Source organism: Budorcas taxicolor, chromosome 8, assembly GCF_023091745.1.
Source record: "Budorcas taxicolor isolate Tak-1 chromosome 8, Takin1.1, whole genome shotgun sequence".
Classification (NCBI taxonomy): domain Eukaryota; kingdom Metazoa; phylum Chordata; class Mammalia; order Artiodactyla; family Bovidae; genus Budorcas; species Budorcas taxicolor.
Genome location: NC_068917.1, coordinates 106,512,399 through 106,531,118, shown reverse-complemented (window position 1 = coordinate 106,531,118; position 18,720 = coordinate 106,512,399). Strand labels below are relative to the sequence as shown.

Genomic DNA, 18,720 nt, shown 5'->3' with positions numbered 1-18,720 from the left:
CCAGTAATTCTTATAACTGGAGCTACATGAGACCTGTAAGGAAAGCTCTGGCTAGAAGAAATCAGCTCTTCTCAAGCTTCGATGTGCCCATGAATCAGCTGAGAATCTTGGTAAGATGCAGATTTGGTTCAGCAGGTCTGGGGTCTTGCCTAAGCGTGCATTTCTAACAAGTGGCCGGGGGGCAGGTGCTACACTTGGAGCGGTAGGGGTGTCAGCGGATTGATGTGTGCAGAGTGGGGTCCGCCCCACCCTTTGCAGAAGGGGTGCAGAGTTCCTCCTGCTTTATAGAGAGAAACATACAAGCCGAAAGGCAGGGAAGCTATGGAACCAATCTAGGCCCCCACCCTCTGGCCTCTAGGTGGCTCTTCAAATAAGAGAAACCATCCTCAAGTTAATACGCTCAATATGGAGAAGAGCACTGAGGTCTCACGCAGAGCTGTGACCTGCCCAGGGCCACACATAAGACTGGTGGCCAGCCAAGGCAAGAAGCCAGTTCCTGCCATCCACTGGAACCACTCTCCTTTCAGGGAGACTCTCTGTCTTATCACAAGGGCCCCTCGTCCTTCTGGCATGGTTGGAAAAGCCAAGGTATGCACAAGCTGGGGAATCTGATCATGTTCCAGGCCTGTGATGCTGCCTTGGCCAGGTCCAGCCCTCACCACTGCTCCAGAAAGGCAGCTGCACCGTAAACTTCAAGCCCAGACCCAGGCAGGCTCCGTCAGGGCCAGCTAGTATACCAACTGGAGCTTAGCGGAGGTGTCCAGGCTGGGAGGCAGGACCTGGGGTCTCATCCTGGATCGGCAGGGGGCTTGCTGTGTGACTCTGGACGACTCTTCCCCCTCTGGGCTTCCAGCTCCATCTACCCCAAGAGCATGGACTTTATCATGGCTACTGTCCCTCCCAGGTCTCAGCTTTCTCCCAGGTGGGGGAACTGAGCAGAGACAGAGAAGGAAGGCCCTAGCTGATGAGGAGGGGGCACAGGAGGGCCACTGGGGAGGGGCTGTGGATGGCACTGCACCCCCCACCCCCACTTCATAGGGTGAAGTCCTAATCCCCAATGAGACCGCATCTAGAGATAAGGTCTTTACCAGGTAATTAAGGTTAAAGAAGATCAGAACAGTGGGGCCCTTATCTGATAGGACTGTGGCCTTTGAAGAAAGAGAAAGATCTTTCCCACTCCTTCCCTACCAGGTAAGGACACAGAGAGGAGGCTGTCTGCAAACCAAGAAGAGGGAACAGAGGAGGCCTAACGGCCTGGCAGGAAAAGGATGCAAGGAACTAAATTTGGATCATCCCAGGGCCAAATGTCAGAACTGCAATTCTCAAGTTGTGGGTTCCTGCAAAAGTGACGTCACTCCCCGAGCCTCAGTCTTCACACCTATACAACGGGGATAAACACAGCACCTACTCCACAGTGCTGTGATGCAGATACAAGGCAGCGTCTGCAAGGGACCTAGAAGAATGGCCCCAGTGGAGACATTCTAAGGGTACCTAACATCTACAGGATGGTGGGAGGGAAAGGAAGCGTGCAGAGGACACTGGAGAAGAGTCTTACATGGCACTGATTTTACTGCAGGGTCTGCAGAAGTAAACCAGTGGGGTTTAAACCCCAGTACTGCCATCCCAGCTTGGACCCCTGTGTGGGCCCTGACCCTCTCTGAGCCTGTTTCTGCACAGGGAGGCAGGGAGCCCGGCACCTACTCAAAAGGCCTCAAGAGGATCAATTGTAAAAAATGTAGAACCAGAACACAGTCTAGAGTGACTAAGAGAAACTTCTGATGGAAGCTGCTGAAACCCCGATTCCTGCCCTGAGACCTACCAGGAGATACCACTGGTCAGTCCTGCCCACTCTAAGGCTCGCGGGGCACAGAGATGGGACTCAGGGACCCTGTCTGATTGCCAGGGGCCAATCTGGCAAGGACACAGCCCACAGGTCCTGGGGCAGCTGGGCAGGCAGGCCACTGAGGACCCTTCCCTGGCTGGACCCTGGCTGGCCCCGACCCTGCCTGGAGAAGGCGCTCAGCCCCAAGCTCAGAGCCCACATGCTTCCCAGGGCTGGAGAAGAGATCATCAGAGCAGAGGGGTCCCACCTGTCAGTGGTCCCTGCAGCTGACGTCACAGAGCAGGAAGGACAGCCCCCTGTCCAGAACACCCTCACCCTGGGGTCTGAGACCATCCCAGCTAAGCAGACTCAGGGTCCCTTCCTGCCCTCAAGGACCTCAACAGCACCTGCCATCCTGGTGCAAGGGAGGGCTGTTGGGAGTCTGACAGATTGGGCTGTTGGGAGTCTGACAGGTTGGGTGTCCACAAACCCTGCAACCTTGGGCCAGACATTGCCCTCTCTGAGGCTCAGTATCCTTGTCTGTTAAAGAGGGACCACCATGAACCTTGCCAGCGCGGGGCAGGTGGTGAGCCAGGGAGCTGCACAGAATGGATGTGCATGGATGGCAGCTGCCATTTTAATGACACAGCTCCACGATGACGTCCCTGCCTCCAGGAAGCCTTCCCTGATTGCTCGGGATGGAGTTAGACCCCCCCACCTCTGAATGTACCGCCCCCCTCCCAGCCTGGCATGGGCGACTCTTACACCAGGAGCTACATCAACCATTGTCTCGCCCACAGGCACAATGGCACACAACCATCTACTCCCTTAAAGGTGACACCCCCGAGCCCACGCTTCACTGAGAACATGGGGACTTCTCTTCCTCTGGCTTCACAATTTAGATTTACAAGCCCAAATGTTGCTTTTCTTGGGTGCTTTACATTTAATTAGGTGTCCTCATAACAATGGAATTGCAGAAGTCCTTATATCACTTTGAATTAGTAGTGCAGCTCTTTCAAACTTCTTTAAAAAATTTTTTTCATATATCACTTTTTAAAATAGAGCTCATTATTTTAATTATATCCATTTAAATGTACAGTGGAGCCCTTGGATATTCTCAGCACGAATCATTAGGTATATTAGTGAAAAAGCACTTGGAATCTATCTACATGCTGACACTCCATAATCCATTCTATTTGTGTCGCTGTAAAATAGATTTATATATAGATAACTACAAAATAGTTGCTCAAGATATGCTATGAATTTTATATTTAACCGAAGACACACTTCAACATAAAATCTAAAGTCAGGCACTAAAAGGATATTTCTCAGTAAGTACATGATGTCTGTGGTCACTGCTTACTGCTCAGGCCAGAATGCCAGGATAGGAGCCAGACCAAGCAGGTCCCTGCCCAAGGAATTCCCTAAGGGACCTGGCCTTTCACTAAGCAATGGTTCTTGAAGTGTGATCCTTGAAGGCCTAGTGGTTCCAGAGCAATGGCCCCAAAGCACCCATGGGGCCTGAATTACAAGGATGGTGGTGGGTAGGCCTCCAGGAACACCACTTTTTCTGTCTCTGATACCAACAACTTTGCTTTTAGTGGTTGGGGGTGGGGGGTGGGTAAATGGTGGCCCCTCCAAAAGATAGGAAGTGTGAGTCGTTCAGTGGTGTCTCGTTCTTTGTGACCCCATGGACTGTAGCCTGCCAGGCTTCTCTGTGCATTGGACTCTCTAGGCAAGAATATTGGAGTGGGTAGCCATGCCCTCCTCCAGGGGATCCTTCCCAGCTCAAGGATCGAACCCAGGTCTCCTGCTGCAGGCAGATTCTTTACTGTCTGAATCACTGGGGAAGCCAAAAGATAGACCCAGGACCTAATCCCCGGAATCCATGAATGTGAACTCATTTGGGAGAGGGCTCTTTGCAGATGCAATTCATTTCAGGATCTTGAGACAAGACTGTCCTGGATTCTCTGGGTGGGTTCTACGTGCAATGACAAGTGCCCTTCTAAGAGACACAGGTGACATCTGACAGACAGAAGAGGGGACACTACAGAGAAAATGAGAAGGCAGGAGGACCACGGACTGGGCGGATGTGGCCACAAGCCAAGGAACGCTGCAGCCACCTGAAGCTGGAGAGGCCAAGAGTAGATCTGCCCCCAGAACCTCCAGACGGTGTGGGACCCCGGTCTAGACCTGCTTTCAGGCTTCTGGCCTCCAGAACAGTGAGAGATCGAATTTCTCTTGTTTTAAGCTTCTCAATTTGTGGTATTTGTTACGGCAGCTACAGGAAACTAATACATGATGTGTGACTAAATTAGAAGAAACAGCCCCAAAGCAGTTACCTTTGCAAACCCGTGGCTTCCGCCAGTCCCAAAGTTTTCTTTTGCTTTGTTCTTACTCATCCCCATGGCCAGGTCTGATCTGGTCAATGCGCCCACACGCCTGCTCTGGGAGGTTTCAGAAACAAACCTCTTCCTCTGGGTCTTAGCAGACGGTTCGCTGCTCATATACACCCCATCACATCTGGCGCTCACAAGTGCCCTGTGGCCAGACAGGGAACCAGAGCAGAGGGCAGGGCCCATATCTGTTCCTCCCCGCTCCACATCCAGCCCCAGCCTGGGGCCTGCTGCACAGGACAGACTCATCAACACGATGCATAATGAACGGTGTGCCCAAGGACACACAACCTCCAGCAATGAATCTGAGACCAGTTCTTGCAACTTCTGTCCTAGAGTTGTTCCCGCTAAGCCCTGCAGTCCAAGAGAGCCACCAAACAACTTCTCAGTGGACTGGAGGCCCAGAGACAAATGCCATTTCTGGCCACATTGAAGGAAGAGTCCCAGCGATGCCAGATGCCCAGGAGTCAACCAAAGTTCTTCCTGGGTGGAGTTTCTACATCATCCCACCGCAAATGCTAGCACTTAAAATTCTAGCAAGTCTCAGGGGTCATGAGAAGTCCTCAGCACACTGGACTTCCGTCCTGCCCCTACTCGAGTCAGTTTTTCCATCTGATGATGAGTGAGCTGGAGTCTGAGATGTCTAAGGCCCTGGTGGAGGCCTGACCTCTGCCCCACAGGTGTCTCCTGTCTCTGCGGCAAGGCTCAGCCTCAGGGCCACTCCACCTCCACCAAAGGCCACTGCTTATTTCCTCTGGTACTTTAGCCACTGAAATAATGCTAAAGCTGGTGGGGAGGGATCTCTAATCACAGTGTGTAAGTAATGACTGGGTTAACTCTCTCTAGAATAAAACCTCATTAAAAGACTCCACTCATTACAAAAGAGGGTTAACTGGCCTCAAGCTGCGCTTAAACACAACACTCTCTATGCATGCATGGATGCATGCAGTGTTAAATGAACTCACACACATCCAGCCAAGATGTCAGGGGCCGTGTGTACCCTGCTGCAGAGGCTGACCACTGACCCAGTCCTCCAGTTCTACCCAGCTGCCCACCTACCAATAATTGAAGCACAAATGACTTTTATTTGCAGATATTGGGAGGCTCCTCCTCGGCAATGCCTTCCAGGTCCAGTGGGCTTTCTGCCCTCTGCCCCCATTCCACCAGAGCAGTTCTTTCCAAGGCCTCCCAGGACCTCCAAGCTCCTAGGTCCAACAGTCCCTACTGGGTCCTGACTGAATACATCTCTATCGGCAGGCTTTAACGAGCTCCCCTCTCTTCTCCTCCAACACTTTACTTGCTATGCTCTGGGCCTTCCCGTGGGCCTCTCACCTTCTAGCCACTCCCCTTTCTTCTGGTGATTCCTCTTCACCAACCCAACCTTTCCATGTCAACCTGTCCCAAGGATAAGTTCGGAAGCCTCTTCTATTTTCACTCATACTCACTTCCTACACGATTGCATCTAGATTCGTGCTTTTACATATGAACTATGTGATGATGAATTGCAAATCCTATCTTTAGCCTGGACCGCTCCCTGAGATCCAGACCTACCTGAACAACTGCCCGGTGGACATCTCCACCTGGATGTCTAACAGGCAGGCACCCCTATTTACAGGTTCAAACTGAGCTGCGGCTGTGCCCCTTCCCCCAAGTCAGGAAATTCTCCTGACTACAATCCCAATGCTCTTCCAGCTAAACCCTGCAGCCAAGGACACAGTCATCGGTTAACAGGAGTCTTCTCCATTTCGGTTAGCACGATTCCACCTCTCTGGGACCATCCTCGTCTCTTCCTTCTCACTCCCTACTCATCAGTCTACCCGCAAATCCTATCAACCCCACCTTCAGAATATGTCCAGAAGCCGACCACCGCTTACCAGCCCACCGCCACCACTCTCATCAAGCTGCCTTCCCAGCTCCCGTTTTGCTGTAATATTCTCAGAGCCCGTCTCCCTGTTTCTATCCTGGCCAGGCCAGCTCATGTCACTCCTTGGCTCAAAACCCACTTACGGTTCTGAATCTCACCCAGAGTGGCAGCCAGACTCCTTGCTTCAACCCTCAGGGCTCTGAGACACACCTCACGTGCCCACTGACTTCATCTGCTAACCCTGTCCCTCCCGTTTCCTCCCCCGGGGGCCACAGCAGCCTCCTCCCTGTCCCCTGAGCAGGTGGCGCAGGCTCCTGCCTCAAGCCTTTGCATCTTCTCTTCGCTCTTTCTGAATACTCTCCCCGGTCCCCAGATGCCCATGGCTGGACCTCCCCTCCTCCAGGTCTTCACTCAAACGTCCACATCCCTTCCCTGCCCTACGTGTTCTGCTCAGTATTTACCATGCACTCATGTTAACACCCTTGTTACCGCTCGTCCTCGTCAACGTCTCCCCAGCTAGAACGAGAGCTACACGAGGACAGGGACATTGTTTCCTCGGTCTGCGGTCACCTGCAGCGCTGCCTGGGTGAGGTGACCAATCAACGCCTGCTCGCCTAAGGAGCCAAGAACGAACCTTGCAAAGGTCAATGCAGCGTGGCCTTTGAGGCGTCTCCCTCTCCCCAGCCCCCAAAAGAACTGCTGATGTCTAGACTGCTTCAGCTGACACCCAGAACTGAAGGCAGCAACGTCCCACCCATCGGGCCCTCGGGAGGACATGAGCTGGAGATGTTTCATTTGAGCCAAAGTTCTGAATAAGTGAAGCTTCTTCCTGAACTGTCACAGTCTTGTCTTCAGCCTTTCTGGTGGAAATTTTCTTGACTGCAACAAGCTCTTCCTACTTTCTGAAATACCAACAGGGCAGCCTTAGCAACGCTCTGACACCATCACTTTTTTTTTCCTCCAGTTTTGAGATACTATTGGTAAAAGAAATCAGTCCTGAATATTCATTGGAAGGACTGATGCTGAAGCTGAAAATCCAATACTTTGGCCACCTGATGTGAAGTGCTGACTCATTTGAAAAGACCCTGATGCTGGGAAAGGTTGAGGGCAGGAGGAGAAGGGGACGACAGAGGATGAGATGGTTGGATGGCATCACCGACTCGATGGACATGGGTTTGGGTGGACTCCGGGAGTTGGTGATGGACAGGGAGGCCTGGAGTGCTGTGGATCGTGGGGTCGCAAAGAGTCGGACACGACTGAGCGACTGAACTGAACTGATATATAACATGCAAGTTCAAGGTGGACAGGATGGTGATCTGGCATTACAAAATGACTCCAGCCCCTGAAGATGCAGGGCCATTATTATATCTTCCATTAGCAGATTCAGGCCTTTGGGCAGGGGTAGGGCACTGAAGTCTCAGGGTGATACCCACAAAGGAGCCTGCAGCCTCAGACCAGTGGCTCTGGGCTCCCCCTCTGCTTCTAACAGGGTCCGGCTCCGAGTCTCACTGCCAATTCCCTGTGGCTCCACCCCACTGCTTTCTGTACCCCTGAACCTGGACCCTGGCAGATGTCAGCCACGATGCAAGCAGTAAACAGCCAGGTGTGAAAATGCCAGCACATGAAGTGGAGATGCTGATGCAATGATACAGTCACAGGTGAGCGAGGACAGGGCAGCCAGGACACACCAGGCGGCTAGGAGGGGGCGGGGGCAAGGCGCTGCTTCAGGCCGTGTGCAAGTACCATCTCCTTGCTCTTCACAATGCCTTACGCGGCAGGTAATTTTGTTTCACAAATTAAAAAAACCGAGGATCAGAGAAACAGAGTGACTTTCTCGTGGTCACACAGCTTTCTAGTGACAGAAGCAGGATTCCACCAGGTCTGTCTGACTCCAATCCTTGGACTTTTTAAAACCATCATCTGGATGATTTCTGTTTTTTTTTTTTTTTCTAGAGAAAATAGTAAAAAACACTTGTTGAATGAATGAAGAAATGCAAGACTGAATGACCAGAAGCTCCAAGAGACGGGGAACACGTGCATCTCCTTGTCTCCTACCGTATCCTTGGTATCTTGGCCGAACAGGCACACGCTCAATGCTAAAAACGGAAAACAGAGAAATGCAAGGAAACAGAGAAACAGAGGGCCCATCGCTGCCGCAGAGAAAGGTCCTTGGGCTCTGCTCAGCGCTGACCTCCAGCTCTCCTTGATGTCCTTTGGATGTAAAAAGGTTCCTGTTTTCAGCCACAAGAACAGAAATCATGAGGATAAAGGTCACAGCTTCACTACGAACCCGGAAGGGCCAAAAGAGAAAGAACCTACAGCAAAACCCCAGTTGCTGCAAACCCCAGTATCGAGGCAGCTATATTTACTATTCCACCCGTGATCCAAATCTTCACGCCATCACCCATGCCTTAATAACCCCCAGAATCATCCACTTCTCTCATGTATCACTGAAATATTTTAATAAATAGTCAAGTAGGAAAGATTAGATTAATAGATTAAAAACTATTAACCTATTAAACAACTCTTAACAGTCTAGAAATTCAAAATATCCTACAATGCATAAATATATCATTAGTCTGAATTAATTTTTAGGCACTTAATTTTCTACAATGTATGGCTGTCAGTCAGCCACAACGCCGGGTAATACCGCAGCTCGGAAAGACAGCGTGAAGACTTAAATATTACGAGTTAATTCCCTGGTTAATTTAAACCTAAAATAGAGAAGAGCAGGAGTCTTGAGCAACAGCTGTCAAGTCACAAACTCCGACATTTAGCAGGTGGGGCCCTCCGGGGAAAGCTGGAAGCTTCTTTCAAAGGAGTCATGGCACATGGAAGGTTGGCCCAGGTCAGTAATAAGAGTTGCTATTAACAGTATCTTACACAGAGGTACTGACTGTGTTTTCCAATGGGCTGGTCCATGGTATGACACGTATCAGCTACCAATGAGCACTGCTCTCTAAAGACCTGCCATGCTATGACTCTCCCTACACAACTCTGGGGACTCTACAGACTCAGGAATTCTCACCCACTCAGAATGCCCTCGACAGGCAGGTGGGGCAGGTGAGGCCACATAGGAGCCTATGCCCACTGTCCTGCACATTCCAGGGCACCCATGGTGTCCTACACAGACCCCGGGAGCAGGTGTCTCAACCATGAAGAGTGAGGCTACACCTAGGCTCTCACACTAGCAATACAGAGAATACACCCCTTCTGCCATCAACGTTACTTCCTACTGAGGTTGTGACTTAGCCTCGATCACTGATGCCCAACACTCCTGGCCATTCACCTTGGCATGAAATGTAAAGAGGCCTCCCGACAGGACTGCACCCCTTCTCTCCTGCCCACCTTGACAACTGATGCCGGGAGCTGCCCAGCTGCTTAGAAAGCTCTGCCGTCCCTCCACCGTGCTTGCCCCATCCTGGCACTACATCTGGCCTCCACCCCTCTGTTCTCCATCCACCAGCTCAGCTGATGACCTTGTCTGGGATCTGGAATGCACAGCCAGCTCCATCCATGCGCCCTACTATGAACACCCAAGCCTGGTCCCTCACTTCCCAGAGGTGTGCTGCCCCCGGATACACAAACGAGACTCCTCCATACACAGTCCAGTCTCCCCAAGGGGTTTGAAGATGATAAACTAGGTGTGCAGGCTGTTGCCAAGCTTCCTAACCTGCACACACCTCTCTTTCCTGATGTGTAAGCACTAACGTTGAAGGGTTATTTAGAAGATTAAAGCACAGAGATGTTCATAAGGCGCCCAGCACAGCATCAGACACCTAGTGGCGCTCAGTAAGTTAGTTCTCTTCTCCTGTCTCCACCAAGCACTTGTCAGGCAAAACATGAAAAGTGTGGTCCAACTGTGGAAAAGACGAACTCTTAGGTCACAGGTGGAGACTCATAAATGAAGGCAGGAGAGGAGTGCTTAGCCCCTGTGAAAACCAAAGGAATGGAGGGTAGGGGCCCCTGCATACATCCGCAATGAAGAGGAAGGAGAGGTGGGCACACACGTGGACAGGTTCACTGCAGGATGGGAAGGTGGTGTCATCAAGGTGGTGGGTGTGATGTACCCACGTTCTTAACCATCGTGGTTTGTGTGAAACCTGGAGGAGGCGGAAGCCAAGGGTGAGGAGAACGATATAGACAGTGAGGCTGCGGACGTTTCCAGGGTTGCTTTCTCAGACTGAGGGCTTTTGCCATTAAAGGGTTCAAGGGACTTCTCTGGTGATCCAGGGGCTAAGACTCCATACTTACAATGCAGGGGGGCCGGGTTCGGTCCCTGGTCAGGGAACTAGATCCCACATGCCGCAACTAAGACCTGGCACCATCAAACACATTTTAAAACAGGGGGAGTTTTTGAGAAGCAACCCGGTCAGATCATCCTGGTTCCATGCTCAAGAATGAGTTTCTTCAGGACAAGAGAAGACTTCCAGATGCTCTGTACTGGCCACTGCAGCTTCATGAGAACTTTCTTAAATATGCTCAAGGAGCACAGGTGGGAAACTCGAGCTGGGTGGTTAGACAGTCTGGGCTCCCGAGACACCCCAATCACTTCCCATTGCTGGACCACCCCAAGCCTGAGAACCGCAGGGCCATTTGGAAAAGCAATTCACCGTTTTTGATACATATGACTTGCAGTTTGCATTTTTGTGGCCATCTCCAGAGGACAATCCTAAGGATGTCTGAATTTTTCCAGCATCTGCCTTATTTGTACAGTTAACAGTAACTGATTAAGCAGAGTGAACTGTGCCCATCAGAAAAGCAAGGGGTCCCTTTGGAGTAAGCAGATGAACCCTTACAGTCAGCCTGCAGTTTATGATTTTTATAGCCAAACTCTGGTCCCAAGTCTGGTTGGGTGAGAACACACATTTCTGGAAATCAAATGAGTTCCAATTACAGGAACACAAACCAAGAGTCAAGATAAAGACTGAAAAGTGAAAGTGAAGTCGCTCAGCTGTGTCCAATTCTTGCGACCCCATGGACTGTAGCCGACCAGGCTCCTCTGTCCATGGGATTCTCCAGGCAAGGATTCTGGAGTCGGCTGCCATTTCCTTCTCCAGGGAATCTTCCCAACCCAGGGATCGAACCTGGGTCTCCCGCATTGCAGACAGATGCTTTACCCTCTGAGCCACCAGGGAAGCCAAGATGAAGATGGCGCCTGGCTGGTTCTCATATAATTCATTCTGCTAATACCATCCTGGTCACTGACCAGCATCAGGCCTACTGGTACTATGGAATTTTGTGCAAATAAGGTTAATTTGTTTAGGGCTACTTTAATTTTCCTGCTGAAAGCCAAAACGCTAAACAAGAAGAAGCTATCATTTAAAAACAATTACACAGCCATACACATGTGGTTATGAGATTTAACTGTCCATCGGGGGGAAAACCTTGGCTTAAAGGACAAGACTCAGCGAGGCCCAAAGCCATCTGATTATCTGGTTGACCATGAACAGTCTTTCTCAGGCCCTGTGAGAAGGAGAGATGCCAACTGGTGCCTTGAGATGCGCAAACTGCAGGACACAGGAAGTGGATCGTGGAGGGCCCTCAAACATAAGTTCCATCCCCATAGTCCACCTCCAGGATCCCTCTGATGTCCAGGCTCTATGAGAAGTCAACTGCCACCCACTGTTCCCTCCTCCTGAGAATGGAATCCAGCATTGCAGCGACAGTGGCAATAAAAACAAGCATTTACCGAATATCTACTACAGACCAGGCATTGGGCTAAGGGTATATAATACCACTTAAAAAAAAGAGAAAACTGTTTGCCTGTGCCAGGGCTTTGTTGCGGATACAGGATCTTTTTTTTTATTTTAAAGTTGTTGCATGCAGCCTCTTTTAGTTGCGGCATGTGGGATCTGTTTCCCTGACCAGGGATCAAACTCAGGCCCCCTGCATTAGGAGCATGGAGTCTTAGCCACTGGACCACCAGGCAAGTCCCTGCATATCGTCATTAGTGCACTTAATCTTCATTCACACCTCTCTGAGGGCAGTATGAATACAACCCCCCCATTTTACAGATGAAGAAACTGAGGTCAGGTAACTAGCCTAAGGTCATACAACCAGACAGTAGCTGGTGCCAGGATCTAAACCCAGGCAGTGTGGGCTCAGAGAGAGGGTGAGTGAGATGCCCCACAGACCAGGCATGCAAAGTGGGAGCCACAGGGACCATCCTGTTCCACTCTGGGGCTCTCCCAGGACCAAGCAGAAGGCTGTGCATTTTGAATGGAGGACTCACAAAATGCTTTGCTGAAATGAATTCCTCAGGCCTGAAAAACATGGCCTTTCAGAAACTCCCCTCCAAGCCTACTGTCTAAGGTCCTGCCTGTCCTGAGCTTTTGGCAGTACCTCTTTAACATCTTGCCCCTGCAGTTTATTCTTCTGGCAGACAGAATGATCCTTTTAAAACCAAATCATGTCACTCCTCTGCTCAAAACCCCCAGTGGTTCCCCATTTCACACAGGGTAAAGGCCAAAGTCCTGACAACAGTCTCCAAGGCCCTATGCAGCCATATCAGTCTCCCTGTGGCTGCTCCAACTCATTGTGCACACTCCTGCCCCAGGGCCTTTGCACCTGCTGTCCTCTCTGCCTAGAATGCACTTCCCCAAATGACTGCTTGACTCAGTCCCTCATTTCCTTCAAATCTCTGTTCAAATGTTACCTTCTTGTTGGTGCAGTACTCCTGACTCTCCCCATCTCCCTCTCTGCCCTTCCCCCAAAGCACTTCTTACCATATGACAGGTGATATAGTTTCAGTATTTATGTCTCCCCCATTCCCACAAGAACGTGAGCTCCACAAGACCCGGCATTTCTGTTTTGTTCACCACTCTATTTACAGCACCAAGGTCAGACCCTAGCACTTAGCAGGCACTCAGTAAGTGTTTGTGGAATGAATGAATGAGCCTTGGTCTTATCACCTTCTCCTCCACCCCAGCCTCCCTGTCTGTACGGCCTGGATCACTTGTTAGGCAACTGGTACACATGGCGAACAAATGAGTCCCTCACCGCCTCTATCCCTGGCCTGCCTTATCTCCAGATGAAAGGGCTGGACCAGATTATCGACAAAGTCCTTCCAGCTCTAAAAACCTTCAACTGACCAAAAAAAGGCGGGGCGGGGGGGGGGGGCTAATTCTTCATTACAGCAAGGCTGAAGCTACATTTATCTGCCTATGAAAACTGCATTCAGAATGCTAGGATTTTCTACAGTTAAGGCCCCATAGCCCTCCACGCCTCTTAGAATAAATGAGGTTTAAATGCATTGTGCTACGCGATCTGTAACCTGAACACCAGGTTAGCATTAACCTCAAGTGCTGAGATCACTGGTCGCGTAAAACCGATCCAGGCTGGGTTACAGGGAAGTAAACCAAACCACCGGCAGTTGTCTCCTAGGATCAGAAACACCACCTCTCCTTGTCCCCCTCAATTTAACACTAATTCCTTAGCAGCCCATGCTGTTGCTTTTGGGGTTTAGCCAGAGGCCCTCTGGAGAAGGAACAACATGAGGTGTTCTGGGCCAAAAGGAAGGTGCTGGGACGAAAGCAGACCCTGGTGTGATAACACAGCATGCATGGCACAGCCTGGAGCGGCGGCCAGAGAGTCACAGGTCCGTCAGGGTCAGTCCCAACCGGGCCCATCCAGCCTCACTCTTGACTTCGGGGAGCCTCGGGCTTTAGTCTCTCCATCTGAAGCTGGGACTGCATGAGTCTAATGCTCCACAAAGCATCCAAGACTCTTAACCCTACCTGGCCAATCTAACCCAATATCTGGGCTCAGTCATGCCTGACAATCTTTGCAACCCCATGGACTGTAGCCCACCAGGCTCCTCTGTCCAAGAGTCAAATTCACCAGTGGCATCAGCTTAGGGCTATGTTAATGTTCTCTGGACGTTTAACGCAGAACTCACTTCTCACACTGATTGCTGGGTCACTCGACAATAACACTGCTCTGGTCTTTCAAAGATGCTCTATTAGCTTTAAAGACAGAATCAATATAAAATCCCTTGTGAGCTCCTTCCGAGGCCCCGCCTTCTGGACAAGACCCCAGCCGACGGCCCAGCCCTGGTCCCCTCACAGGCTCCTCTAAACTCTGTGAACTGATTGATCGCTTCCTACAGCAGGAGGGCACGGTGGCGAGGCACCTGCATCAGAAGAGTCAGACCCGGGTAGGCACCCCGGCTGTGCTGCTCACTTCCAACTGTGTACATACCTCTCTGGGCCTCGGCAGCTTCAGTAGTAAAGTGGGAATAATAAGATCATCCTTCACAGAGCTGTGATAAAGATTATGGGCTGTGCTGTGTATAGTTGCTCAGTCATGTCTGAGTCTTTGCAACCCCATGGACTTAGCCCGCCAGGCTCCTCTGTCCATGGGATTCTTCCGGCAAGAACACTGGAGTGGGTAGCCATTCCCTCTTCCAGGGGATCTTCCCGACCCAGGGATCAAACGCAGGTCTCCCTCACTGCAGGCAGTTTCTTTACCCTCTGAGCCACCAGGGAAGCGCAAGAATACTGGAGTGGGTATAGACTATCCCTTCTCCAGGAGATCTTCCCAAACCAGGAATCAAACCACAGGGTCTCCTGCACACATGCAGATTCTTTACAAGCTGAGCTACCAGGGAAGCCTCATTAAGATGATATTGCTTAATAAATGTAAATCACTTAGCTCAGAGCCTGGCTAAATGGTAGTTATTATTAGAATTTTTTTCTCTGCATCGCAAGTCATACAGTAAGGTCTGGGCTGACTCTTTCTGGTGTATATTCTGGCACTGTGGTAATAACATGGGGCTCCATTACTAAGTGTATGCAGATACAGGTTAATCAGGGAGAGCAAACAGATGGCACACAGGCCACCTCCCACCTCCCCTGACCAGGCCAGGCATCTCTAGCTGATCTCAGCACTCACTACAGCCTTGGGCTGATAAGACACAATATAGAGCTTCAGGCACCTGTTAGCACTGTGGGGAAACCCATCTGCTGTTCTCCGGTCACTAGGCAGAGATGGTAGCCTGGGAGAGATTCGTGCATTAGAGAGTGAGGGCAAGGGCCACACCCACATACAAGTGATGAGGAAAGAAGGGAAATGTATTCACTGCTGCATACCCAGCACTTTGAATGGTGCCTGCCACGGAGCAGGTGCTCAAATGTCTGTGGGATGGAAAAATTAGCATCTAATCTATCTGAATCCATAGCATAGACTACTGGGTCTAACCTAGCAGGTGTTCAATGAACAAGAGAGGGCGGTGGGGGCAGCTGGCTAGACCCTCACTCGAGTACAGCATCAGTAAGTGGACAGAGTACCAGCTTAGGGAGGGCCAAGGCCTGATACTGCCACTCACTCAGCACATGACCCTGAGCAGGGCCTTCTGTCCCCATGCGTTCAGTGAAGGGAATGACTAGACAAAGCCCAAGCCCCTTTCAGTCCTGACATTCAGATCTAGGAAGCATTTTCAGGCACTGGCAGTCTAGGGACTCCACACTACCCACAGCCTCACACACTGTTCTTACGCAAGATTCTAATGTCAGGGGCCCAGGAGAGAAATACAAGGGCGCTGGGCAGCCACTGGCTACGTGAGTCACTGTCTGATTTCCAAGCCCAGGCTCGACTGTTCAGCCCTTCAATCTAGCCCACACTCCCTGCCCCTACCTTATCCCATCTTCTCCCACCTCATTCAGGGCACCCATCCCATAAACACTCCCTGAGGGCTGGCTGGGGATCAGCCCACAGCACTGAACAAGACAGAAGTGGCCTCTGGAGCTGGCACTTGGAAAGCAGAGAAAAGCACAGAAATACGAGGAGTAACTGAAGAGCATAAACAGGCCACAAGGGACACGGGCCACAGGTGGGGCTGGAGGGGCTCAGGGAAGGCGTCTCAGAGGGGAGGATGGGATTGAAAGCTAAAGGATGAAAGGGAAAGGATCATGGAAACACTGGGGAAAAGAACGTCCCAGGCAAAGGAACAGCAGTTGCAAAGCCCCTCAGGCCAGGAGCTGGCAAACTATGGCCGCTCCTGTATTTATGTATCATCCGTGGCCGTTTCTGGATTATGCTGGCAGAGGTGCCACAGAGACCTACAGCCTGTGGAGTGTGAAGGACTATCTGACCCTTCATAGGTAAAGACGGGCAACCCCTGGTTTACAGAGTTAGAGGGTCAGGGTAGCTAAAACAGATTGAGCAAGGAGGAGACGTGCGAGAAGACCGGGGAGGTGGGTGGAAGCCAGGCCATGCTGGCTTGCGTGGGTTACGCTGATCTCCAGCCTGGCGTCAATTCCTCCTTTCGAGCCATCTCCAATCCATCCTGCAAATGGGGGCCAGGGTGATCTCGCTGAAACGCAGAGCTGAGCACCGTACCCTTCTGCTTGCATGGTTTCCCAAAGCACATTACAAGGAACACTAGCTCCACGGGATAAACTTCAATAAAAGCATGCCACAGTTAAGTAAGTTTGAGAAACATGTCATTCTCCTCTCTCTCTCGGATGCTCTCAGGCAAGCACCCTAGCACGTGAAATGCTTTGGAAAGTCCCACAGCAAAGAAATCTGCGGACTTTGACTCGCCATTCTTCAAATTATTTGGCCAAAGAACCCTTCCCCCCACCAATAAAAATCTATTAACATTTAAAGAACCAGTGTTCCATGAGCTGAAGGGCATACTCCTGTGCTCGGCACACCCAGCTCCAGTAGGTAATCCTAGAGCCTGTCTTGCATTTTGTGGATGTGGCCTGGGAAGCCTTCTCTCTAGGCTGTCCCTTGCCTTCTTCTTGCCATCAATGCCCTAAATAAAGGTCATCTGGCCACTCCAGTTGCTCTATCCAATGGAACAGCAGGAACAGCACCACGTTTATAGCAAGTGAGTGTCTGCCTGCGCCCCTGGTGGCAGACGTCTGCTCCATGGGCCTGTCCAGCATTGCTTTCCCCCTATCTTCGGTCATGACTTTCCCGCTCTCCTTTGGGGACCACCCTTCCGCCATCCCCTGCCAGCTCCAAGGGTGAGGTCTGGCGAAGCAGAATATTCCACCCTCCTGATTTGGAGGGACGGGCTTAGGGGAGGAGCACAGGACCGAAGTCAGGCCAATGAATTCCAGACTAGGCTGGGCACCCTTGGACTTCATGATGAGGCCATCGAGATGGGATTCAACCCCAGGTCCTCCTGCCCAGTCTTGCACTTCACCCCCAAGTCTCTGCTAACTTGAGCAGCCAAGGCCAGTTCAGCACTGAGTCATCCTTAGATTCCAGTCACAGGTGCCCACAGAGGGTACCAGGAGAGCTGGGAAGTGCTACTCACAGCTCCATGTCCTCCAGGGAAGTATGGCTACTTCTCAGCAAAGGGGGCTGGCCTGGACCAGCCATTCTTTCAGGTGGCAGGTGATGACCAGACAGAGGTAGCCATGCAACCAGGGATGAAGGAAAGGGGAGTGCGGCGGGGGGCAGGGGAGGGGGGCATACCTGCTTGCCGCGCTTTTCCTTCCAGCTGCACTGGCTCCGTCAGCCTGCAAAGGAAATCCAGAACACCTATATCAGCCAAGAGGAAGACACAGAGGCTACCCACTGTACCCTACCAAGCTCCCACTCAAACACCAGCTTTCAGAGGGGCGAGCAGGCCATCACCCCCTGCTCCACTCCTCCAGGCTGGAAAAATCTGCCCCCAGTGGCAAGAGGGGGTCAGGACAGCCATACCCCGACCCCACCCTCCACCACCAATCTGCTTGGCCCTTTAAATCCAGCTGAACACCCACTGCCAACATAAACCCAGCAACCACAGAGCTCCTGGGACTCAGTGAAAAGTAAGTAACCAGCTAAATCTGAGATTGAATTGCACCATTTTTATTTTCAGCTGGGATTTCCAATAAAACAGTAGCCGCAGATTTATTCCTACCAACTGGAGGGGGAAAATCCTATTATGTTAAAATAGGCTGTCCCCCAACCCTGCAAGCAGAGGGAGGCAAGAGAATGCTGGTTTGTAATCACTTTTATTTGGGGGGTGGGAGGTAGGGAGATAAGGCTAACCAAATGAAATTTTCAGAAATCATAAAATTCTGGTTCAGCTGGAGAGACTGAGGCGCTAGAAGAGAAGGGAGTTGCCTGAAGTCTCATGAGGACTGAGTCACAAACACCCAGCGATCCTGACACTTAGGCCCACGCGGGAGAGACCTCAATGCCAAAGCCATGGACATGGGAAAAACTAAGGCCATGGGTTCTCCAAGACCCCTAGTTGGAGATGCATTGCCCAGCTTTGGGGAAACATTTATGATAATAGTAACCACAGTTGGAATAATGCAAGTTCAAAACTCAAGTGCACATGTGTTTCCAAATTCGGACTCTTTCCAATTTTAGAATGGGAATGTGTTGCATGTGTTCTATATTTTGCAACAACCCTGGAAGGGTCTGGGGAGCACCAGGTGCTCAAGCAGGTGGATATTTCTGTAGTGAAACATATGCAGTCAGCACATGGGTGACATGAAGCCAGCAACTAGCCTCTTCCCTCTTCTGGTCAAGTTCTGTCACCTCACCAGTTAGAAAACGTCTGTTTCCAAGCTTTTTGAAATTCAGGGTTGCAAATGAAGGACTGAGGACTTAAAAACAGCAGCAGCTACCTGGTAATGAGTGCCTCTGAGAAGCTGCAAACTGGCAAAACCAGATGGTGGACTTTG

At 51.0% G+C, this 18,720-nt stretch overlaps 1 protein-coding gene across 1 annotated transcript in view; it reads right to left on the bottom strand.

The window, feature by feature from the left end:
* Positions 1-18,720, bottom strand: part of ZNF618 (zinc finger protein 618) — a 116,317-nt gene that overhangs the window by 67,722 nt on the left and 29,875 nt on the right. The window contains exon 3 of the mRNA XM_052644566.1: positions 17,516-17,559. Within this exon, the coding sequence (XP_052500526.1) occupies positions 17,516-17,559 (44 nt within the window). The remainder of the gene's footprint in view (positions 1-17,515; positions 17,560-18,720) is intronic.